This window comes from Alligator mississippiensis, chromosome 10 (genome assembly GCF_030867095.1).
Source record: "Alligator mississippiensis isolate rAllMis1 chromosome 10, rAllMis1, whole genome shotgun sequence".
In the NCBI taxonomy this organism is placed as follows: domain Eukaryota; kingdom Metazoa; phylum Chordata; order Crocodylia; family Alligatoridae; genus Alligator; species Alligator mississippiensis.
In genome coordinates, this window is record NC_081833.1 from 76152811 (window position 1) to 76176742 (window position 23932).

At 55.3% G+C, this 23932-nt stretch overlaps 1 protein-coding gene across 1 annotated transcript in view; it reads left to right on the top strand.

The window, feature by feature from the left end:
• The first annotated feature begins 1602 nt into the window (after positions 1 to 1602).
• The window catches only part of TANGO6 (transport and golgi organization 6 homolog), a 56870-nt gene continuing 34540 nt past the window's right edge, over positions 1603 to 23932 (top strand). The window contains exons 1-11 of the mRNA XM_019484405.2: positions 1603 to 1742; positions 2424 to 3076; positions 4313 to 4429; positions 7098 to 7248; positions 7897 to 8033; positions 8992 to 9154; positions 10090 to 10172; positions 16406 to 16518; positions 17756 to 17932; positions 19907 to 20033; positions 21043 to 21222. Coding sequence (XP_019339950.1) covers positions 1622 to 1742; positions 2424 to 3076; positions 4313 to 4429; positions 7098 to 7248; positions 7897 to 8033; positions 8992 to 9154; positions 10090 to 10172; positions 16406 to 16518; positions 17756 to 17932; positions 19907 to 20033; positions 21043 to 21222 — 2022 coding nt within the window. The 5' untranslated portion in view covers positions 1603 to 1621. The remainder of the gene's footprint in view (positions 1743 to 2423; positions 3077 to 4312; positions 4430 to 7097; positions 7249 to 7896; positions 8034 to 8991; positions 9155 to 10089; positions 10173 to 16405; positions 16519 to 17755; positions 17933 to 19906; positions 20034 to 21042; positions 21223 to 23932) is intronic.

Consider the following 23932-nt stretch of genomic DNA (forward strand, 5'->3'; position numbering starts at 1 on the left):
CAGAAAGAATAACGCTGATTGTTACCAGCAGAGACACCTGGTGTTTGTAGGAGCTCTGAGACTGCTTTCAAAACCGGCCTTCAGTCAATGGGAACTAATAACATATTGTTTACACTGCTGTAAGTGTGCAGCTACACCAGGGATATAAAGGGATCTGGCCTGATATTCTGGGTACTGATTTATCAGCTGTGTCATGGACAAACGTGTGTCCTGTTTGTCTAATAATAAGTTAAGAGTTGAACCGAACGGAACCGACTGCAAGAAAAGGCATGATATTGCCTGTTATCAGACACTTCCTCAGCCTGACGAAGGCTATTTGTACATGAAAGTTTGCAAAGAAGAATTTTTCCCAGAAGATAACAGATTTACCCAACGAACCTTGTGTGCCTATGTCCTTAGAGCGAACAGCTACAACCTACGTCCCTGTTATCAGACTGATCGACGTGGGGCTCCTGATGCCCCACCCGCCAGCACACCGGAGATGTCCCTTGAGCCAGGAAATGTCGGGAACGGATACGGTGTCCCATGATTTGCATTGCACCTGGACATCCAGCGGCCCAGGTGCGGTACTTTTTGAGCCCTTACTGACTCTGCTTTGGTGCCACCAAGTGTTGAAACGCTGCACCGCCGGCCCCTCGGCCCTGCGGAAACTGCTCGTGGTGAATTACCCGGAGGAGAAAGATTGGAGGCGTAGCCAGGTTGGGTTGGGATCCGGCCGATAGCCTCGAATGGCAGCAATGGGCTAACCGCATTCGCTGGTAGCGACTGCTAACACCGATTTCTGCTCTGAGCCGGGAGCGTGCCCGTGGGGTATCGTGGCCCGCGAGTCCTAGGTGATGACAGGACGACTTGGAGCCATGCATGGGAAGCGTGACCTGAAGCTGTACGGAGAGGCAGGGAAGAGTTGGTGCCATTGCACCGCTGGACACGACTGTGTACAATTCCAGCTGTGTTAAATGCAGAGGGATTCACGCCAGCCGGAGAGCTGGACTGCCCGGGAAACGCCCGCTCTGCCGTCGCTTCTTCTCTGGAGCAATTCTTCCACTGAAGGGCGTCTGGCCCACAGCAGGGCAAGGTGCTTTTATCCCTCGGGGAGCCCGTCTGCAAGCTCTGGGGTTATCGGGTGAACCGGGCTGGCGCAGCACAGCACCAAGCGGCGCCCGGCTGAGAATCCCTGCTGCAGCCTACGTCCTCAGAGAGGCTGAGAGCGGCCGGCCTGCTTGTCCTAGCTGAGCGACGGTGACAGGGATACGTGCACCCTCCATGACCGCAGCATGAGGGTGAACACTGGGGAGGGCCCAGGCCCACTGCACCCCTGGCCCGACCCTCCCAAGATGGCGGCGAGCCTATGCCTATACAGTATAGGGATGACTCTCCCAAGATGGCGGCAGGCTGATACCTATGCGGCTGACCGTCCCAAGATGGCGGCGGGCCTATACGTACATAGGGGTGACTCTCCCAGGATGGCTGCGGATTTATACCTATGCGGCTGACCCTCTCAAGATAGCGGCGGGCTTATGCTTATACAGTATAGGGATGACTCTCCCAAGATGGCGGCAAGCTGATACGTATGTGGCTGACCCTCCCAAGATGGCGTCCATCTTCGGTCGACCTCTCCAAGATGGCGGCCGGGAGGCAGCCCCGCGCAGGCGCGCTACAGCGGGCAGTCATGGCCGCGAGTTTGAAGCTGGAGCGGGTGACCCAGGCGCTGGAGCTGCTGCTGGGGAGGCCCGCGGGCGTCGGTGAGAGGGGAGGGGGCGGCTGAGGCCGTGCCCCCACAGATATATGGTGCATGGCTGAGGCCATTCCCCCCCCAGGTGCAAGGCTGGGTGCGTGCCCCTGCCAGTGCATGGCTGAGGCCATCCCCCCCCCAGGTGCAAGGCTGGGTGCATGCCCCTGCCAGTGCGTGGCTGAGGCCATCCCCCCCCCCAGGTGCAAGGCTGGGTGCATGCCCCTGCCAGTGCATGGCTGAGGCCATCCCCCCCCCAGGTGCAAGGCTGGGTGCATGCCCCTGCCAGTGCGTGGCTGAGGCCATCCCCCCCCCCAGGTGCAAGGCTGGGTGCATGCCCCCCCAGCGCATGGCTGAGGCTATTCCCCCCCAGGTGCAAGGCTGGGTGCATGCCCCTGCCAGTGCATGGCTTAGGCCATCCCCCCACCCCTGGGTGCCTGCCCCCCCTCCCCCCCCCCCCCCCGGGCCAGCGTGGCCAGGCCAGGCGGTGGGAGGCTGGCCGTGAGGGTGCCCCGCCGTGGCGGCAGGGCTAGGAGCTGTCCTGCTAGCTGTGCCGGGCCGTGATGCCCGGGCTGCGTGGGGCTGATCCGCTAGACGAGACGCGGCGTTCCCCTCCTGCCTTCACGACCACGAGGCACCGGGAGCGGCTGGACGGAGTCCGCGTACAGGAGACGAGGCTCGTTTTTCTTTCCAGCGGCGGATCCGAGCGCCCTCCCGGCAGCGAAACGCGCGGCTCTGCTGGAAACGTTGAGGTGCAACCTGGCTGCCGCGGAGGAGGAGTTTGAGCGGGATGCGGCGTGGAGCGAGCTGCGGCGCGTGCGGGCTGACGTGGCGAGCCGGGCGACGTGGCTGGGCGGTTCTGCCGACGTGACCTGGAGCTTTGCTTCCCAAGTGTTGTTGTTGTTGCTGTGCCTGAAAGAGTGCATGGTCCTCCTGGCTGCCGCTTACCGCCCGGCTCCCCCGAACCCCCGGACAGCTGAGACGGCTCCTGCCCTGAGCCCCGACACCCTCAGCATTTCCCAGCAGAGGACCGTGCAGTCGGCGCTGCAGTTTGTGGTGACCCTGGGCCTCTGTCCGTACCTCTTGCCGGGCGTCGGAGTGCCCCTGCAGCACCGGACGGAGTTCAGCGCTGTCGTCCGAGACGCGGTGTCGCTTGACGCTGCCCCCAGCGCCACGCTGCGGCTCTACGCCAGCTGTACGGTGCTGCTGGAGGTGGCCCAGCACCCGTCCTTGGGCAGCCTCCTCCTTACCCACCATCTCGGGGACCTCCTCGCAGGTCTGTGCCAGCTGGGGTTCGGCCCGACCGAAGGGAAAGGCGAGGAAGCGAGGCCACCGGAGGAGCCCAAGGTGCGTGTCCCAACTAGAATCTCCTGCCTAAACTGCACGCAGCCTCCATCTCTCTGGCAGAGGAGAAGCCCTTGGACCACTGTGTGATAGATCGGAGGGTCCCAGCTGTGTGGTAGAGATGGATCCTATCCTTTCATCCATGTGGGCCACATCTGCAAGGCTTCTACCACCACCTGCTGGGCCCAGGGATAATGCAGGATGGGGACTCTAACCAGGGTGGCATGCAGGGCTAGCAAGACTTGCCAGATCCTTCCCTTTCCCATTCCACTAGCTTCTGGGTATTATGAATCCAGCTGGAGAAGCCAGGACTGCCCATCATCTCTGGCCGATGGCTGTGTCAGAGCCTGGGGCTTGCATTGGTGTAGGTTCCCTTTCAGCTGCATCCTCTTTGCAGATTGCGTTGAAGAACCTACCCTGAAATAGTCATGAAAAGCCTCATGTGTTTCAGCAACAGCTCAGCAGGCAGGGGACAGCATTTGCTGTGAAAGGCTCCTGGCTGCTGTACGCATGGGTCAGTACCTCTGTGTGCACGCAGGTGTGTGCTCCTGTGCTCGAGTTGAGGTTTCCTAGGAGAACAGGGTCTATGAATATGTCAGGAGAACCCTAGAGCTGTTCTTTCTGTTAACTTGTCTTTGAGGCCTGATCTGTGCTGCAGTAGGTTAGTGAGATCAGCTACAGCGGGTCTGTGTCTAGGGGCACAGTTTTGTCCACGTGGAGGCTGGGAGTACCTGCGGCGTACATGGGGTTAGAAAGTAAGAGGCTCAGAGTGCCGCAAATGGCCCCTGCACTCAGTGTCTGGTGCTGAGGAGGGAATTTTGTCTTCCCCAGTGGAGCGCAGGCATCGCTGTGGGCAGATAGAGACCATCTCGGGGGGGTGGTATCCTGCATTTACCCACACCAGAGTTTCTTTACACTTTGCTGTCCTTTCTCAGAGATGAGGGACTGTGCCCGGGTGCGCCTGCGCCTAGCAGTTTGCAGCACAGTTGCTCCTGAACAGCTTTTGTTTACATTTGCCTTAATGAGGAAGCTGTTCTGGACGGGGTTTGGAAGGGCAAATTAACGAGGCTGAGAAGCTGGCTCCTGGCAGCGAGGCTCACCTGGATAGATGCTCAACAGGCTTCTTGCACGGTGCTGCTGGTTCACGAGGGGGCGCCAGCATCCAGCACAACACACGCTCTGCGCTGCTTTTCCCACCTAGATGGATATGTCAGCATGGGGACCTGTGGTTTTTTCCAGGGCCTTACAGAAGAGAAGCGAACCCACTGCAGAAAGGCCTTGCAGAGCGTCTTGGATCAAGTCTACCAACCCCTTGTAGTTCGGGAGCTGCTCATTCTTCAGGGTGGATCCAGACAGGTACCTGGGCTGCAGCTGGCTCTGTTGCGGTTAGAGGTGGAGTCTGGCTGAGACGGCTATTTGCCGCATATGTGTTCCAGCAAGACAAGCTGGACTGCGATGTGCCGGGTGGTTGAATCGCAGTGAGCCGGGGAAGCTGCCGGGAAGAGCCGTGGGGTTGGAACCTAAGCTGTCAGCCTGTTTGGAAGGTCTTGTATTATTTTACTCAAGCTGTGTGGCAGGGAGGGATCACAGCGATGGCAGCAACCTGTCCTGGCTGCAGCGTTCTGTCATGCAGAGTGGAGCCTCGGTAGGGGAATTGGCGCTCTGTCCCAATCGTGTGCTGGTGACCGATTCCTCCCCCCTGTCGTTGGCTCTGCTTTGTGCCCTGGACACTAAGTCACGGACTAGGGCAAAAACAAATGACGTCCGTGTTATGGCTGAGAGTGTAAAAGACCCAAGCATGCAGTCAGCTGTGATGCCCACGGCAGCAGTGACTCTCGCACTGAGCACCAAGCTAATGGGGGACCTCGGAGGCAGTAAAGTAGCAATAAACATGCCGGGTGGGCTGCCTGCTGCAAGACAGCTCTGCTACCACTGGGAGAGCTGCAGTTTGCACTGTCTCTCTTCTTGTGCATTTGGGTCCTTGGTTACCATACAGCAATTCTCAGGTCTCAGCCGACTGCCTTGGTGCGCTGTCCTGCCCAGAGCTGCGTGTGTAGTACAGCTTCTCCTACTCTGACTAGTCTGTAGAAGTGCCTGGCGGTGCCTGGTTTGCTGCGTAGCAGGCGCCCAGGCCTGCCCTAGACTGGAGCTCCCAGGGTGTGTGCACGTCCTCGGTGGGCTGCTCTCCCTGCCAGGGGCGCAGCAGTTTGGTGTTGCTCACACTTCCATCAGGACTGGCCTCCTGGGGAAGGGTCTTATGTCTTGGAGCTCCATTTCACTGTGCCAAACCACCCTTGCCTGGTCTGTAGTCGTGCTAGGGGTGACTTGAGATGTACTGCCCTTTACAGGTGTGTTTTCAAGAGCCAAATGGGGTGTGTTTGACCTGCTTTTGGTTTGTTCCCAGCCTCTTGGAAATGACTGTTTCCTGGCAGTAAGTGACAAAAGGCATTGCAGCTAGACACTTGTCTTTCCTCCTATAAGCCAAGAGAGGTACTGTGTTAGTCTGAAGTCAGGCAGAAGACAGGGTAGAAATGCACCTTCTAGACAAACAGAATCAAAGATGCATAAGCTTTTGGGGGCAGCTGCTCACTGGCATATGATGAAGTAAGCTGTTGCTTGTGAAAGCGTGTGCATCTCTGATTCAGTTAGGCAGTCTGTAAGGTTCATCTCTACCCTTTCTTTTCCTCCCATGGTGCTGTTCAAATGAGGTCACGGCTGCTGGTGGAGCAGAGTGTTGTCAGCTTGAACGGGCCAAGGGAATTCAGTAAACAGAGGCGTGGTGCTATCATGGAGCGGGGGTCTGAGCCTGGGTCTCAGCACCCCGGTGCGTGGCATTGTGCTCCCTGTGCACAACACAAGGTTGTCTCCAAAAGTGGGGCTATATTTTCAGACTTGCGGTCAATGCTGCTAGCTTTAGAGTCGAGATTTCCACTGAGGGGTTCCCTTTGTTAGCCTAATGGCGGGGAACATGGAAGGACGCACTCGCCTGGCCATGCTTGCCTCTGGGCTACAGATGGAGATCTGTAAAAGGTTCTTCGCTTCCTAGAGGCCTTAAGAGGTTGGAATGAGCTTCTGTGCAGCACCAACTCCGTAGTATTATGCTGATCCTTCAGCTCGATGGGCTAGTGTCATCCCAGGGTGTTAGCTCCGAGCTGCTGCCGTGGAGGGAAGGCAGCTGCTCATTAAAGAGAGCTGTCACTCAGCACTCTGCTCCCTGTCCCTCTGGAGTGCTGGGATAAAAGCAGCATGAAAGAACCATCTATTGAGGCATGCGAGGTGTCAGATCTCATTAAAGAAAGCAGCTGGACTCTTCTCAGCACGCTGAGTAGCCTGCAATGCCAGTGGCCTTGAATCTGCAAGGATTTGCTCTTATTGAATCTTCCTTCCTCCACAAACACCCTTTTTATTTCATTTGGCTGTGTAATGTGGAAGGGAGGGCTGCCTTGTTAGGAGGGAGTTAATACGATACAAAGAAAAAGAGGGTAGCCTCACTCACGTTGGTATTTCGGGTGATGTTGGTATTGCGGGTGGTAGAGGTGATGCTGTCTGTGCTGGGGGGATGGCACGCCTGCAGGCTGAAGCTGTGATGCAGCTTTTCCTGTCCTGGCCACAGAGCCAGCGTAGTCTGTGCTGTCACCTCTGAATTGCCATGTCCAGCGCTAGCCGGAGCTGGGATTGCACTGCCCTTGCGTGCATAAAACCTTGATTCATCCTGAGAACCTTCTGTCTCTTGGTAACGAGCCTGTCAGAGCTGCTGCATGACCCCAGGAGACTTTAATTAAGGAAATAGTTCTGTGTGGAGAGGAGGCTCCTGGGATCCACATCCCATCTAATTAAACCCTAATTATCTTTGTGCCACTGGGTGGTGAAGTGAGTGATTGAAAATCCTCCAGCTCCTCTTCCTACTATCACAGATAAATTAAGGTTCTTTAGGGCAGGGAGTGTGCTTTGCTACCAGGAGTGCTTGCACAGCTCTGGCGCGGTACCTGGGCTTCCTAACCTGCCCGTTTCCATGTCCTGACAGAGCCTGCACTCCCCTGGAAAGGAGGCACAGCGGCCCCTGGCCCAGGCCCCTGCCTGGCTTCGGCGCCTCTGCGGACAGCTGCTCTCAGAGAGGCTGATGAGACCCAGCGGGGTTCAGGCTGTGGTTCGAGGCATCCTGGAAGGAGCAGGCAGTAAGTAGGAAGGGTGGCTGAAAATCCTCTCACCTGAAAAATAAGCAAAATGAGAAGCAAAGACAAAAGCCCCCCGTGCTTACAAATCCCTGTTGTCTCTTGTGTGACCAGTAGCTTTGCTTTAAGGAGCTGCGTTCCTGATGGTTTTATCTGCTCCTGTTTCTGTGGAGGGCACTGATCTGTGGGAACAGGGCTCAGGGGAAATAAATGATGCAAGTCCTCTAGTCTAGGAGGTCTCAAAACCATAAGTGCTCTCCTCTGGCCTGGCCAGTCTGGGAGGCCACTTCTCTCTTAGACCAGACAGACATACCAGTTGCGGGGCAGCACATGCATCCTAAAGCCCCTTACAAACAGTTTAATGTTCTGTGGATGGCTCTTGTCAAAAGCCTTGAGATTCCTGCCTTCTCTGGTTCTTCACTCTCGGGTCTCTGAGTGGAGAGGTTGATCGCTGTTTCCTTCCTGGTGTTGGATAGCAGTGATCCCTTCCCCCAGGAGGTAGGTCTGTCTCCTGAAAGTTGCTTGGACTGAGGAGACTAAAAACAAATGTCTGCCTTTTGGTCTTGCCCGCTCCTCTTGGCACCGGAGCCAGATGGTTATTTGGCATCTGAGTCTAACTGGGGCCTCTGTTTCGCTCTCCTTTTCCTTCAGCTGGGGCCGCAGGTGGCAGCAATGCTGAAGCCGCAGCTGCAGACTGGAGGAAATGCGACATGATTGCCAGGATCTTGGCTTCTTGTCCCCAACAGTCCCTGTCCCTGGAGGATTACTACCGGCAGGTGTGCCCTCAGGTATGCTCCTCATTCCCTGCCTCACCAGGGCACATCAGTGCTGTCCATGATAGTCAACTTGTTTGCTCCTAATACTGCAGTACGAAGTGGCTTCACCCCATGGTCAAGGAACAGCGTGTAGCACAGCTCAGCTGTAGGTATGATCCAATGTGAACGAGCTCGGCCAAGATGGAGGAGCATATTGCTGGCAGTCTGTAAGGAGAGACGTCCCCCTCTGTGTGCACTCCACAGCAGCTCCTCTGCATTTCCCTGCAGTGCAGAGCCCCACATTTGGGTATTTTTCATTAGGATCTTTAATTGCTGGCATATATATGGAGTTATTGGTGATAGACAGTACTGTGCCACCAATAAGGCTGTTGGTCCCATTGACTTTTACACCTAGCATAAAGCAGAAGGGGATAACAATGGAGAGGAGATGAAACAAGTGGAAATTAACCCGGAAGATAAGAAGGATGGGGAGGGGGACTGTGGAGGGAAGGGGCTGTGACCAGCCTCCTGTAGTAACCTCTCTTCCTCGAAGCACCTGCATGATCAGACCAGCATTGTTCCCAATATGAGAGAGGCCCTTTCCCTGCCTTGCATCGAAACGAGTAGTCCAGCCTACTTCAGTCATCAGCCTAGATCTTTTTTCTAAGACTGAAGAACCAGCCCCTCGGCTGCTGCCAGCCCTGAGCTTTAAGAAATGCCCCTTGGGGGAGCTACAGCATACTCCCAGTCCATGGCCCTCAAATTGCTGCAGGTGCCAGGGCCCTAATTGATCCTAGGAGAACTCCCCTTTCCCACCTTCTGCTACAGGGTATATCGGGAAGGAGACCCGTCTCCTCCTAGGCTTGACACCCAATCGAACCCATGCTTGTAGGGTTCCTCAGCCATCTTCTGTTGAGTGGATGCTGACTGTGCTTTGGTCTTAAGTGTTGCTGCCCCGGCACAGTTTGCTAACATGCACTTTCCCTTCCAGATTCTAGACTTGCTGCACATTCGGGAGAAACTGACAGCTCGCCAGTTCCAGAGAGTTGCCACCACTACCCTTCTCACCATGGTGAGGGAGCACCCTCAGCTGGCAGAGCAGTACCTGCTCCGGCCCATGCTAGAGCCCCTTCTCCGATGCTCCGATAGAGCAGGTAAGAGCCTGTTGCTGTTGGCTCCATGGGCAGCAGCAGACCAAGCCAAATCCCATGCCTGACGGGCTTCTCTTTCCATCCTTCATTCCCTGAACCAGTCATCTTCAAGCTGCAGGGTATATTACCCATCTTCCTTTGAGGATTCACTGTGATTGGCCCTTGACTGCTCACTGCAGCCATGGACTGGACATGTAGAAAAAGTTGCTAGTCCAGGAGGTCTTTGTTTCTGTGACATGCTCAGAGCTCGGCTGTGCTTGGTTGGGCAGAGCGGGGACTAGAACAGCTGCTGTGGTTGGACTGGAGATTTATTCCTGACTCCCATTCCCATCCCCTGGGTATCTCTGTGCTCTGTTCTCAGAGGCTGGAGGAATGGGTCTGTTTCCTGGGTGTCAGCCGTGTGCCTATGTAGGAGGCTGGTTATCACTACAGGGGCAGGAGGGAGGAGAAGAATTGGTTTGTCACAGCAGATGTGGAGGTAGAAATTCCCTCCCTGGACCAAGTTACCTGCTCTGTTTCCTGGTAGAGAGTGGCTCCCTGCTTTGCCATGTCTTCCGCTGCTCGACTTGAACACTGGAAACTGGCAGTGAGGCTTCCACCAGCTGAGAAGACCTTGCCATTCAGTTTGCTGGGTTCTCAGCCGGGGAATGCTGGCAGCCTGCCACAAACCTAATAGCTTTCCAGGCAGCTCTTCTCTAAGTGCGGGTGCAGAATGCTGATGAGTCAGTGGTCCTTCAGGCCCGCCACAATGGTGTCTGGTGCTGGTGTGCTGGGGCCTACTGAGTTTTTGCCTGTTTGGTCTGCTCCCTGATCTCATGCATTTCCCATGACTGCAGTACCAAACTGCAGTGAGATGCATGAGCATTGCCCGCCTTTGGCTGGAGGCTACAGGGCAGGGGGCAGTGGAGGGTTGATGCTCCTGCTCCGTTTGCTTTCAGAGATGGCAGTGGAAGACTTACCTGCAGGGACCGTGTTGGTGAAAGAGGCAGAGCTCAGCAGGTGCGTGGAAGATGTGTTCAAGGTAAGGTGGAAGAGGTGGGTCTGGAGTCGTTTGCCTGAGGGTAGCTAAGGAAACTGTTTCAGGAGTTGGTCTTCAAGTCTGGGACCTTGTGAGCTCCTTGGAGTGGAGGCTCTTGACTCAGGAAACACTGCAGTGCAGACTTGATGCTGTGATGAGGCCTGGAGTTGTGTACCCTGTATCCCCTGCAGAATACTGCCCCATCGAGTCTGCTGACAGGCACCTCCATGACCCTTCCAAGCACTCATGCCCATACTGTCACCAGGAGAAGACACCAAGCCCCTTCAGCACATGAGTACCTACTGCTCTGCTCTTTTCCCAGGAGCCAGTGTCATCCTGGAACCACTGTGAAAATGAAACTGGCTTTGTTCTCTGGAGCAAGTCCAGGCAGCAGGTCATAAGCACAGAGCGATTGTGCCATCCTTAGGCGAGGTGTAACTAGACCTTTCAAACCAGTCCTACATCATCCCAGGCTTTACCCAGGTGGTATTTGGTGGTGGTGTCAGTAGAGCTCTAGAGAGTCCAAGAGCTAAGTGAGCTTGCAAACCAGCTCTGATCTAATGCAATGAGCAAGAGGCAGCTTGACCTGGAGGGATAGGTCAGAAGGGGTGGTTTGCTGCTCAGCTGAATCATCTTGAGTAAGTGCATTCCCATGCCCACCTCTTCTTTTCAGCCTCAGTGGGTGAGGATGCTTTTACCCACCAGCCTTGCAGACCATTTAGGCACCCAGTTAGCAATGGCAGAGCACTTCTGCACCCAGAAAATGCGTGGTGTTGATAGGGGGCCTGGACCTCATACCCAGTTCTGCAAATTCCTCGCTAGGATCACAGTCATAAATTGATAGTCATAAATAGATTTTCAGGGTCAGAAGGGACCTCAGTAGATCACTGAGTCCACCTCCCTGCCCTAGGCGGGAAAGAGTGCTGGGGTCTGATGACCCCAGCTAGGTGCTTGTCTAGTCTCCTCTTAAACTCCAGAAATTCCCTCCTTGGACCAAATCACCTGCTCTGTTTCCTGGTAGAGAGTGGCTCCCCGCTTTGCCATGTCTTCCGCTGCTCGACTTGAACACTGGGAACTGGTAGTAGGGCTTCCACCAGCTGAGTAGACCATGCCATTCAGTCCTCTGGGTTCTCAGCTGGGGAATGCTGGTATTCACCATACAGCCCTGGCGGAGCGTGAGTGGGTGGTGAGGTCCTTTCTGCCCACAGCTCATAGTGGATGGTGATGCATCTTTTAAAGTCAGCGAATACAACGCCTGTGGCTTGTAGTTAGGAAACAAGCAAATTTGTGCCCCTTAAGGACTGGTGACCTGTTCCTGGCAGGGAAAGTGGGATTAGAGGATGTTGCATGTTCGGAAGAGAAGAGATGGAAGGGTTTGAAGGAAAGCAGCCTCCTGCCTTCCTGTGGATGAGACTGGGGCGCACGTGTTTGCTTGGATGGGGTGTCGGGGGCACCAAACGCACAGAGGGCAGGGCAGCCATTTACAGACGCCTTTGGAGCAGACGTTGGATGTAAAATGTAACAGAACCGTAGAGGGCAGCAGTTATCTTAGCTGCGAGGCTCCAGCAACCCCAGCAGTTACAGAACAGAGGAAGAGTGTATCTGGAGGGTGGGGGAGAAACATCACAAAGGAGACAGTGTTCCTGGTAGTGCCCAGCATTGCACTGGTATGTCCCCCAGGCAGGAAATGACCCATAGCTTGGAGGGAGGAATTCAGCCAGGGACGTGTTAGCTGATGATGTTTGTCTCAGGGCTGCAGGTGAGCCAGGCTGGGAGAGCAAATGGGGATGGCAGCAGTTTCCACATGCAGGTGAGGCCATTGTCTGCTCCACCTCTCCCTGGGAGCTCTTAGAGGTGAGCTGTGTTAGCCCAGCTAAGGAACTTCAGTGCTGTGCTAGACCTGGCTATCCAAGGACTCACTGAAAAGCCCAGCCAACGCCTGCCTCATCCCAGCACTGCCCCCAGGCAGGCTCGTGCTCGAATTCCCCCTTGCAGTCACAGTAAACACAGTGAATTTGCCTCCTGGTCTCTTCAGCATGCCCCAAATGCACAGTGAAAGCCTGGGCTGCTCCTTGCTTTTTTTCCAGCTGCCAGCTACTGGGGCAGAGGTGGCTCAGGGTCACGGCCAGCCGACCGCTGCCCAGAGGCCTGCGGGGAACCAGAGTTTCTGTCCAGTCCTTCTGGTGCAGGTGTATGCACCTCTCGCTGAGCCTACTGGCAGTTTTGGGTGCCCAGGACTGTGCAGGCTGCAGGGTCAGCTTTTGCTTGTTCCTGACAGTGTTTGCTGCTCAACTCAGCAGAGAGGAGTGGGGGTGCGGAGAAACGGGGGGGAAATTTAGCTCTTTCTTAGCTGGATGAGCAGAGCTTCAAAGCCTCCTTGGCTGCTGTCTGGTAGCTTTTCTCGGCATGAAACTCAGGGAGTTCACACACCAGCTGTCTTAGTGATTTAATCCTGGGAGCACCTTCCTGCAGGAAGTGGTGGATTTCCCATCACTTGGGGCTTTGAGTAGGGTCTGGACAACACTTTTTAGCAGATCTGCAGATGCTCTGGGCTGGGTGCAGGAATCCCTGAGTGCAGATTTCTGGCCAGCAGTAGGGAATAGGTCAGAGCAGGGGATTTGGTGATGATCTTTCTAGTCTGATAGCCTGGAAAAGTGATCTGCCCTGGAAAAGGAGCAGCAAGCCTTTGAAGTGGCTTAGCTTCAGGCTGCTAGTGAAGGGCTCCTTTTGTTCTATGACTCGGGCTCCTTTTGTTCCGTGACTTGATCCTTCCTGTGCTCACTGGGGGCTTTCCCAATTCTACCTTTCCCAGAAGATGCACTGAGCCTGCACCTTTACCGCATGACCTACCCACAGCTCAGCAGGGCACGGAAGTGCGGCTGCAGGGCTTCCACTTCTGGGATGTGCGCTCTGTTTGGGACAGGGTGTGTGTAGCAAGACTGAAGAAATGGGGTGGAAAAAACATGGGGTTCCCTGTGCTCCCCCTGCTTTCCCTGTGGCAGGTTCAGTTGTGTTGTGGTGTCAGGGATGATGGTTGTTTTACTAAGAGGTTAGATCAGGGGCAGGCAATAATGTGGGCTGGAGGACCAGTTAAGGAGTTTGGGCAGGCTGTGGGGGGAGAGGGGGTTCCTGACCTGGCTTGGCATATGGGGGTGGGGAGGCAATCGATCCTACCCAGGCCTGTCCACTGCCACACTCGACCCTGCTGGTGCTGGACGGAGCAAGTGGGGTCTCCATGGACACTGGCCTGGGACCCCCAAGGGCAAGGCACGCTCACCCGGGGGGATGGGATGGGATGGGCAGGTGGGCAGAGAGTGGCATCTGGGAGTGGGATGGGTAGGTGGGGCTGCTGGGAAGTTGAGTCCAGCTGCCACACCAGCCCCACGCTGCCACTTACCCAGGGGTGGGGGAACTGGCTGCAAATGCCACAGCCTGGCCTGCCCCGTGTGTTTGGGCCAGGCAGGGCCAAGGGATCTGCCGTGGGCCAGATAGAATCTCTTGGTAGGCCAGATCTGGCCCGTGAGCCGTATTTTGCCCGCCCCTGGGTGAGATCAGGGATTTATCTGGGCTGATTCGGATAGGGATGATCTTGCCTCAGGCAGGGAGTTGGAGTAGACCTTTGGAGCTCCCTTCCAGCCCTGCTTCTCTATGATTTCATCTCTGCTGCTGGTGGTCATCTTTCTCCGGCTGGTAGAGGACAGAGGTTACCAGCAAAACGCCTTCTAGCTTCTGAATCGTGTTAGATTCCCTTGGAACAAATCCTGCTGCACTCTTCAATGCAAGACGGGTGCATCCCGCATGCGCAGGTTCAGTTCTGAGTCTGGAGTCGGCTGCAGCGAGTTGCAGAGGCCAACACCTTCCTCTGCCCCGTGCATGACCAGTAGCCTTTTCAGCAGTGATTGCCCACCGTTCAGCATTATCCCTGAACAGCATAGTTTACTGGCCTGTTTCGAGAGACACCATTGCTGAGTGTAGATCCACACATGGAACAAGTGCCAGTCCGGCCTCCAAACAGATTTACAGCGCCTGGGCTGACTGCTGCTGAGGCAGGGAAACCGCTGAGACGTAGCCGCTTTCCTGCTTCACAGCACATGCAGCTGATTAGACGGGGAGGGGCCAGAGGGCTGTGAAAATCACGAGCCTTCTGCCTTAGTGGGGCTCTCGCTGTCGGGAGCTGCGGTAAGTGGCTGTCGAGTGTCAAGGCAGAAGCCATAGAGGGCAGGGCGGACAAGGCAAGCTCAGCACCTTCTGCAGAGCTCCTTCCAGCCGTGATGTATGTATTGTTCCTGCAGCTGCTGCTCTTGGGCCGTTCCAGCTCGGAGGCACCGATCCCTTCTGCGATGAATTGCATCCTTGATGATAGCAGAGGGCAGGGGGTGCCTGGGCCCTCTTCACCCACGCCTGCCAGCCTGCTGGTACCCAGAGAAGCACTTGGGGATGAATGCTTGCACTCAGCCTGGGTTGCAACCTCAGAGTTGCCATACATAAATCAGAGCTTGGGTCGAGAGCTGCCGTGTGTGCCGGTTGCACCTCCCTGCTATGGGGGCAGTGGTACGTGGTCCCCAGCTATAGCAAACAGTCGTCGCCAGCACCCGGCTCATATGCTTGGCCCCACAGGGTGAGGTGGGGGAGAATCCTCTGCTGCATAGCCCCAGGCTCTGGGCCATGGGGGCAACATTTGGAGCCGGAGTGATTGGCTCCTTGGCAGGCACTGAGGCAACCTGAGCTCTTAACCGCTGCAATTGTTGCAGTGTGCTGGGTAGTACCGGCCTGTTGTAACGAGCTGGCAGGCAGGGGCCGGCCTCGGAGGCCGCTCTGTGGCTGGCGCCCATTGTGAGGAAGCCTCTGGAGCACAGGGTGGGTCCCTGGCTAATGGCAGTGCGCTTTAATCCTGACAACGGGGAGATTAGCAGGGAGACTTCAGCTGGCAGACATGCTTTTTTTTGCCTAGCAAGTGTCATTTGATGCCGGGAGTGGAAAACTCCACTTGGGGCTTCAGCAGGGAGGCTTTGTGTGCCGAAGGTGCCGGGCAGGAAGCATGGCTCCATGGGGATTAGCACGGGCAGAATGCCTCCTGCATCTGAGCAGTCGGCCAAAACAGCATCCAGAGACCCTCCTCTTTCATGCATATGCCCAGGCCCTGCTGCCTGCGAGGAATTCGGATGAGCTCAGACCTGAACTCCTGAGCCCCATGGAGGGGCTGTGTGTAAAGGGGCAGCATCCTCTGAGCAGCCCGTGAGTTTAGCAGCCGGCCGACCTGCAGAGGCATCCAGCAGTTTGTAGGCAAGACTCTTCCCAGGCCCTCCCCATTTCACACAAAGGCATCTCCACCTCTGTTAGTTGTAACCATGCACTGACAGATGCATCCATTTTCTGTAAACCCAGTCTCTTGCCCATCTGAGCGTTATGTTCACAGCTTTGTTCTAAGCTGGGTTTTCGCAGCACTGCTGCTTTAGCTGCAGCTACTGTAGCAGATCTGTAAGGAATTGCCTGGCTAAGTGATGCAGAACAGGGCAGTTATGCTGCGAGGTTTGCTGGGATCCACTGTGCTCCTTTGGGACACAGCTAGATGAGTTGGTGAGTCAGGACGTGACTGCACCAGCTGATACCTTTGCATTTTGGGGTGTGGAGAGGTTGTTGGTTTCCTGATTCTGCAATGTCTGGGGGTCTAGCGCTCTGCAAGGGCTTCTTGCAAGGCAGGGAAAGGAGCTTCATGCCATGGCTTCCTCAGAGCGCTGCCATTCACCAACCTTCGTTTCCCAGATTTCAGCCAGCATGGCAACCCAGTGGTCTTACTGCCTTCACATTGGAGATGGATGCTGTAGCAGCAGGGAGTCGGTTCTGGGTGCGGTACTTCCATAAAGAGTGGCTGCTTCCCAAGAGGCTAATGCTCCAGGCAGTGCCCAAGCTCTTACCCCAAGCGATAGATTCCCTGAATGACTGGTTGTAACGTTTGGGCGCTTTTGGAGCCTCATGTACTTGGTTACAGCACTTCCTGGATGGCGTTAGAGAAGGTGCTGGAGGCCACCTTAGGAGCCAAGTCAGCAGAGCAGGGGTTCCTTGTTAGCAGGGTAATACAATGAGCCCACAGTTGGGAGGGCTAGGAGCAGTCATCCGTAGCTTGTTCTCTCTGATGGCAGATCATGCCAGGCACACGTGCACCTTTATCCTTCCCTTCCTGTCAGCTCGTGGCAGAGGCCTGGCCCTGCTCTGAGCATGCCTGTCTCTCTCTGTAGGTATACGTGGTTGGAAACGAATCCTCTGGCACGTTGCGGGAGTCCTTACAGCCGGCGTTGGGAGTGGTTTTCACTCTGTACTGTTTCACCAAGCAGAACGTGTCTCATTTGCGGTAAGAGCTGGGGAATGGTAAAGCAGTGAACTTGTCAAGCCTGAAATGTGGTATCCTGTCGTAGGAGAAACCTCCTTGCTTGGTGTTCAGCCCTGGAGGGCAGGAAGAGCAGTGCCTTGTGGCGAAGCAGGCTTATCACCTGCCTCGCACCAGTATCAAACTGGTGCTATACGAGCATAGTGGAAACCAGGGATTTCCTACCTGAGGATTTTACAGTTGAAGTAAATGTAATAAGCATAGCTATTAGGTTCATACTCGCATGTGCTACATAGGAATCGCTGCAATTCCCACTGCAGCCATGGTCTCGGCTTCTGGATTCTCAGAAAACCAGTGTCCAGGACCTGCTGGTTCTGTGCAGGTGTGGTTGTATCAGTCTGACCCAAGACTAGCTGAGTGGCAAGGAGGGATCCCAGGTGCTAGGCAGTTCATGCAACAGGAAGGAGCCTGGCTGGGGGCAGAGGTGTTTTGAGTGCTGGGGGAATTTAGGAACAGGAGAAGTGCTCAGGCTCCTCTGCTGGTTGGAAGCACCTGTGTGGCCCCAGCTTTGTTTAGGCCTGCTAAGTGTGAGGCTGGACAAGAGCTTGCTGAAATCTCTGCGGTAGGTTTATAGCAGTGCTCCCAGAGCAGGGGTGTCTGGCAGTCATTTCAGAGGTGCAGTGGGAATTCCTGGAAGGGACAGAAACAGCCCGTGTTTAATAAGGCTGCAGGGGGACCTGCTGCCAGAAGTTGTCCCTTCCTTAAAGGATTCAGCACGGGTCTCTGAACTCCAGCTGCCCAGCCGTCTCGAGCCTTCCAGAAGCCGGGTACCTCCGCAGACCTGCTCCTTGATCTCGTCAGATGCTTGCTGAGCAAAGCTGTCCATTCCCTGTTACTTTGCTCTTTTCCCAGTCTCTCTTCTGCTCAGACTTCTCCACGGAGGGAAGAGCTCTGTGCATTGTCTCACTAAAGTGTGCGCGCACATATGTGTGCATGTGGAGAGGCCATCCCTGCAAGGTGTTTGCTTTTGCTCATGCTGCCAGGCTTCTCTGTTCACGGCTGGGTAAGGATGCAGAACCCTTTTTATATAGGCAAGAGAAGCCATTGCAATACATTGGACCTGCCGTATAAAGAATCTTCCAGCTTTTGGATTGCTGACTGAAGTATATAGCCCAGTGTGTCCATGGTCCTCAGCCACCTCTGGATGGGGATGAACTAATGTAAGACAAAGGGCAATTTAATGACTTCTTCTCCCTGCCAGATCCCCTTGCCAAGAGATCCTGCTGTGGTTCTTGGAGAAGTCTGAGATGGAGGTGGCCTTTTCCACACTGGAAGCATTTGCTGGACTGAATGCTGCCATGCATTCTCTCCACCCGCACTGCCAGTTTGGCGTAGCCAGTGAAGGTGGTGCCCTGATCGCAGTCAAAGAGACTATCAGGTAAGAGACTTGTACGAGGACTCTGGCATTGCAGTCTTCCTCACAGTGGCTGGCCAAATAGGTGGACAGTCTCCGTTCAACACTTAGGGCTGTTTCGTGGCTCAGCTGGAGGCAGGGGTCTCGCAAAGTACAGCCAGTTCCACGCTGAGCACAGTTTGCTGGTGCAGGTATGCCGAGTGCTGCCACGTTCCTTCCCTGTGGAGTGCAGGACCCAGGCGGTCGCACCAAACCCCAGCAGGCATGGCTCCACCTGCCCAGCAAATAACACTGCATGCTGACAGAGCCACGAGGCAAGAGAGCGGAGCGGACCTTACCCTGGCACAGCTACGAGACCACCATTCACATGGGGCTTCTCTTTATATGTGGGGGAGCCCTTTGTCCTGAGACTGGAGACGGGGAGCAGGAAATGTGTTTCTAAATAGCTTGTTCAAATTTCAGCTGGCCTGCAGCATCGGCATGTCCTTGCTGTCTTGTGGCTGGCTGCTGGCACAATGAAGTTCCTAGTGGAGTGGTGGCACTGTCAGATGGGCATGTTGGTCGCACGCTACCGGGGTAGAGAGGGGTTACACCGGCAGACTATAGGCAATGGCTCTTTGGAGGCTCTGGTGCTGTGAGACCAGAGCCCTTTAGCACCCCTAAAATCAGTGCCAAAGGAAGTTGTATTTTTGTCAGGGGAATGGGGTGTGAACGTGAGCTGGATGGAGTGCAGGTGTCTGACCCAGGAGTGGCCAGGCCAGAGGTTGTGGGAGTGCAGGTTTACTTAAACGATAGCCCAGCCCTGCGTGCTGCTTTCGTTTGTTTTAGATTGAACCCAAACGGCCCAAAGTGAGAGTGTTTGCCCCAGTTGCATTACGTTATCACAAAAGCACCCTTACCTCAAGGCAGTGCAAGTCTGCAGTGAGCAGGTCTCATGAGCTCCCTGTAATTGTATCCCTGCTCTTGGGAAAGAGGGAACTGTTTTGGGCTGCTGCATTCATTGTCTAATGCTCACCCAGCTCTTTGCGGTGCCGTCAGGTTACAGGCATATTTAGTGCCGGTAGAATCTGCCCTTGTAAGCCTGGAGCGCTGTCCTTTCAGCTTCATCACGTGGCTTAGCAATAGTTCATCAGCTCCCTGAGGCTGCCCCTGCCCTGGGAGCAACTCCTGCTCCTGGCTTCTGTGAAGCCATGAAGTGTATTAGCCCCCCCAGCATTGTGTGGGTGGGCTGGGTGGGTGAGAAGGAAACAGGAGACAGAGATGGACAGATAAGCAGAGCAAACCTGGGGCTCTTCTGTTCCATACAAAGGGCCTGGCTAAGGCTCATTAGCACCTGAAACTGCAGGGTAAATGAGATGGAATAGCAAGATGCCAAACACCATTAACTGGGGGGAGTTTAGGCAGGCAAGCTTCTTGGAGTAGATGTGATGTCTTTTATTAGACCAACTGAGTAGTTGGGAAAAAGTTCCTAGCAAGCTGTCAGGCAAAATCACCCTTCTTCAGGCATAGGAAGTCTCTGCTGGTCTGAGACACCAAGGAATAAGAGAAGCTTAAAGTGTGACAGGATGTCAGTGAGAGTGTAAATAGGTAGAGTGGGGGGAGTTTGTGCTTCAGCAGCTGGTGAACACAACAGAGGACTCCTGAATGTCCTAGCGTCCGCGCCAAATTCCAGCTGGGAAAAACATCCATCTCCCAGCTCAGGCGCAGTTTCTGTTGGCTGCAGATTCCTTGCCCCCCTGTCCTGAGCTCCTGTGTGGCACTGCTGTGTGGAGGTGGCTGCATCTCTGCATCCCCTCCTTTCCCTCCCAGAAAGAGGGCAGCCAGGGACCTATTGCTCAGTGTGGGGTGGAAGAGGGTGAAGGAAGGGCTGGATGCATCTTGTCACTCTAAGTCATTGGGGGTGGAAGGTCCTTGGGAGGCACCAGACCTGGAGCCGATGTTGCTGCAGCCTGGCTCTGGGTGGGCTCCTGTCAGGGTGAAATGTCGCCTTTGTTCCAGTGACGAGGATGAAGTGCTCTACCAGAAGCTGTCCTGGGAGCAGTGGCAGCTGGAAACCTTGGTGGACCTGCTGTCTCACTGCCAGAAGAGTGGCTTAGCGGGAGACTTCTTCCTCCGCTGCTTACAGGTGAGGGGCTGCCTCTGCTGGGAGCCAGGCTCCCGGAAGCATCTTACATTCCAAGGGGGTTAACGTTCAGAGGCCGGACGGATCCTGGCTGCAGGTGGGAGAGAGGCAGAGAGGAGACTGTTTGCTCAAATCCCCTGAGGACAGCGAGGAAGGACCCACCGCAGGTGGAGGGGGGGTAGCTGTACTCCTCTCCCTTCTCTGCACCAGGGCTGAGCAGGCCAGGGTGTTGGCTCCAAGGAGAAGTGTGGAGCCTTCCGGCCAAGAAAGGGTTAACCCCTGTTCTCCCTTGGGCTGTTTTGGCAACAGGAACATGTCTGGAGCTTAATGGTGGGTTTCAGGTCTGCAGTAATCCCCCCAGCCAGACTGCCACTGCCTTGGCTTTTGGGGAAGCAGGAAGCGGGCACTTCCCAACTCCCCCGTTCCCTTTGATCCTGCAGCTTGGCATCCAGCCCAGCCATGTCCAGGCCCCCCTTGGGTTGTGCTCCCCCTTCGCCAGTTGGCAGGTAGAGCCTATTCCTTGCCCCCCTTGCACCCGTTGGGGTTGGACCATTTTTCCCTGGTACTTTGGCCAGTGCAAAGAGCTCCAGGCTCCTTTATTTGGGGCTCTTTAAATGGCCTCACAGGCTGTGTGGGTGTGAAGGGGCACCGCTGTGTGAAACGAGCAGCACAGAGCGTGGGGGCTTGGTGAGGGACCCAGTGCAATACCCCTTGGGACACCTCAGCACTTAAGGATGTGGCTTGGGAAGAGCCCCAAACCCTACCCCCTTGGAGCAAAGATCCTGGGACAGGATGAGACTGGTGGGGAGAGGCGGGAGACTGGGTAGCTGCTTATGACAATAGGACTGCCCTATTCGGGTGCTGCTCAAGAGTGGGTAGTTGTAGTTGTTGGCCATGGATGTAGGTCTGGATGAGGGAGCCGCCAGCAGTGCTATAGGGCTGTGATTTTTCCGATGCCCCTAGAGCAGAATTCTCCTGTGTTGCTTCACCTCGGTCTCTGCCCTCTTGGCAGGAGCTGACTTGCGTGGCTGCAGAGGATAAGGCTGGTCTGGACCCTACTCCTCTCTCCTGTGAGAGCCTCCTGGACCTGGAGCAGCACCGCGAGGGGCAGAAGAAGCAGCTGCTCATCCTGCAGCTGGTGGCCATGCTGTGCGAGAGCATCTCGGACACCGTGTTCACGAATGTGGTGCAGGTGGGTGGTAGGCATGGCGGGGGCAGTGATGCTTCACACTGGGGGTGCTGCCTGGGTCTCCGTGTCTCTGACACAGCTGTAAGAAAGGATCAAGGGACCCAGCTGATCAAGCTCTACTGGTTTATTGATTAAACTGTAGAGCAGTGAACATGAGCTAGTGTTCTCTGTTCCCAGTCTGCAGGAACAACATGGCCCGCTTAGCTAGGAGATGGAGGCAGTTCAGCCCACACTGTAGCACACCCATCATTGTATCCCACTCAGGAGAATCTTCCACTCATTAATCCAAAGCTTGGGTCTGTTCCTGTTGGTTTCTTACCTCCTTTTGAATGAAACCTTTTGGAAGCTTAGCAGAGCTCAAAGACATCAGCTCAAAGATGTCCCAGACCAGCTCTGGTGCAGACAGAGTACATGCTCGTGGGTACCTGGAACCTCTTACCCTGGCTGGGGCTGGCAGTTGGAACTTAACTCCACTGCAAATCATTCTGGGAGTCCAGGATGTTGGCTAACAGGCCCCCGGCTTTCCCCCTTGGTCAGTATGCTGGAGGACAGCTTTGGTAAATTGTATGCGACTGGCAGATGTCACCAGATCCAGATGCATTCCAGTGGGTTGATAGGAATGCCACCTGCCTCCCCCAGCCCTCACTCCCAGGGTCAGCGCATCCTCCAGTCTGTCTGAATAAGGCTAGGAGAATTGAGATCATCTATTTCCTGCGGACAAGCCTTGTTGCCTTGCATTGCGTGGCAGGGACTCGAGCTCATGAAAGAGACTGGACGGTGCTCAGGGTGGGTGGAGATGTCACAGAAGACCAAGGTGGGGGTGTTAATAGCAGCCTTCAACTCCCTGACAGGTGGTTCCAAAGATGAAGCTGGACTGTCCTCAGTGGTGGCAGATGGCAGAACAAGGGGCAATGGGCTCAAGTTGCGTCAAGGGAAATTTAGATTAGATATTAGGGAAAACTTCCTTATCAAGCAGGTAGTGAAGCACTGGAACAGGTCACCCAGAGAGGTGGCGGAGTGTCCATCCTTGGAGGTTTTGAAGACCCAGGTAGACAGAGCCTTGGCTGGGATGATGTAGTTGGGGCTGGTCCTGCTTGGAGCAGGGGGTTGGACTAGATGTGACCGCCTGAGGTCCCTTGCAGCCCTCATGTTCTATGATCCTATGCAGTGCATAGGTTTGAGGGAGCCTCTGCCCTATTTCAGGGCTGCAGACTAAAAATTGCCTCGATTAAGGGTTGTTCCAAAGAGCATCATTTACCTGTGACGACCTTCCACCCCCAATACTCCCTGGTGCCAGCTGCCCCGTAATGCTGGGGTGCAGCAGCAGTTAAACAAGTCTTCACAAAGCTGTGGTTCTCCCCTTGGCTGGTGAAGGCAGCAAAGCACAAAAGCCACGTTAATCTGGGGCTCTCAGAGCAATGCAGGAAGCTGTGGGGGGGCCAAAGGTTTGGCTGCCAAAGGAAGCCAGTCTGGCACACACACTGGTTGTCTTAATTGCAAAACACACCAGAAAGGGATGTCTGCCTGTGTTCTTGGCTGCAGACCCTGCCTGGCCTGGGAGGTCTCACCCCTGGCTGTGTCCCCCTCTCTGGGCAGCAGGGGTGCTCTTTGAACTGATGAGATGTGCCTATTATTGGTCGCATCTGGAAACTTCGTGGAGTGTTTCTGGAAAAGATTGATCCCTCTTTATTCAGACTGCTCACAGCTGTGCTAGGTGCCCTGCAGACAGTGAAACAGCCTGGTCGCCTGGGAGAGCTCACACTCCAGCAAGGCAGGGCAAATCATTTTTTTTAAACGGTCATGTTAGAGCCCTACCGAGTCCACGCTTTGCCGTTTTGCGTGTATCCAGCCATCAGGGCTTTGACTGACTGGTGCGGTGATTAATCATTCTCTGCGCCTTCTAATTATTCCTCCGTGAGGCGTTGTTCTCCCCAGTGCTTCCCCAGTGGTTGTGGCACTTAGCCCTTGCCCTTTCCCTTGCTGCCTCTTTAATATTTCAAACCTCAGGCCTTCCCCAGGGTGTTTGCTGGAACCCTAACACCTGTGCCTGCCAGCCCCCCAGCCCCTTCCCACCCCCTTCCTCCTCCCCCTGCACAGACCTCTTGCCACCTGCACGGGCTGAGAGCTTGCTAGGGGCAGGCCAGCCCTTGTCGGGAGGGAATCGGCGTGCCCCTGCCCCCAGGCCTTTTCCTAGGCTGCTCCCTGCAGACCCAGCAGGGGGCTTTTGCTCTCCGAGAGCTTGTTAATGAATGTAATGAGCTGAATTTAATAGCCTGATCCTCCAGGGTTGTGAAGGGCTGCAGTGGAGAGAGGGAGCCTGGAATCCGCAAGCCTCTGCAGTAGCCAGGCCACAGTTGGGCTTATCGCCCAGTCTGTCAACGTGTTCATCACTGAAGGGTTTCCAGAGAACCCGTGTGTTAGCGTGTGTGTGACCAGGCCGGGGAGGGGAGGGGGTTGCTTAGTGTTGTATTTTCAATATCTGGTTTCAGACGTATCCATTTTCTGCCTTAATTGCAAAAGGCAGCGGGAGCTGGGGCTGGCTGGCTTGGCTGCTGCTGCCGCCTCGCGTACCTGCTGCTGAAGGCTGGCTCTTTGTGTTAGGACATACAATGCTCAGACCATTGGAGAGTGATGTTGCTGAGGCGCTCTGGGTAGCAGAGAACCCATGGGCCGAGGGCACTTGTATCTACAGAAATGCTGCCCGTGCTGAAAA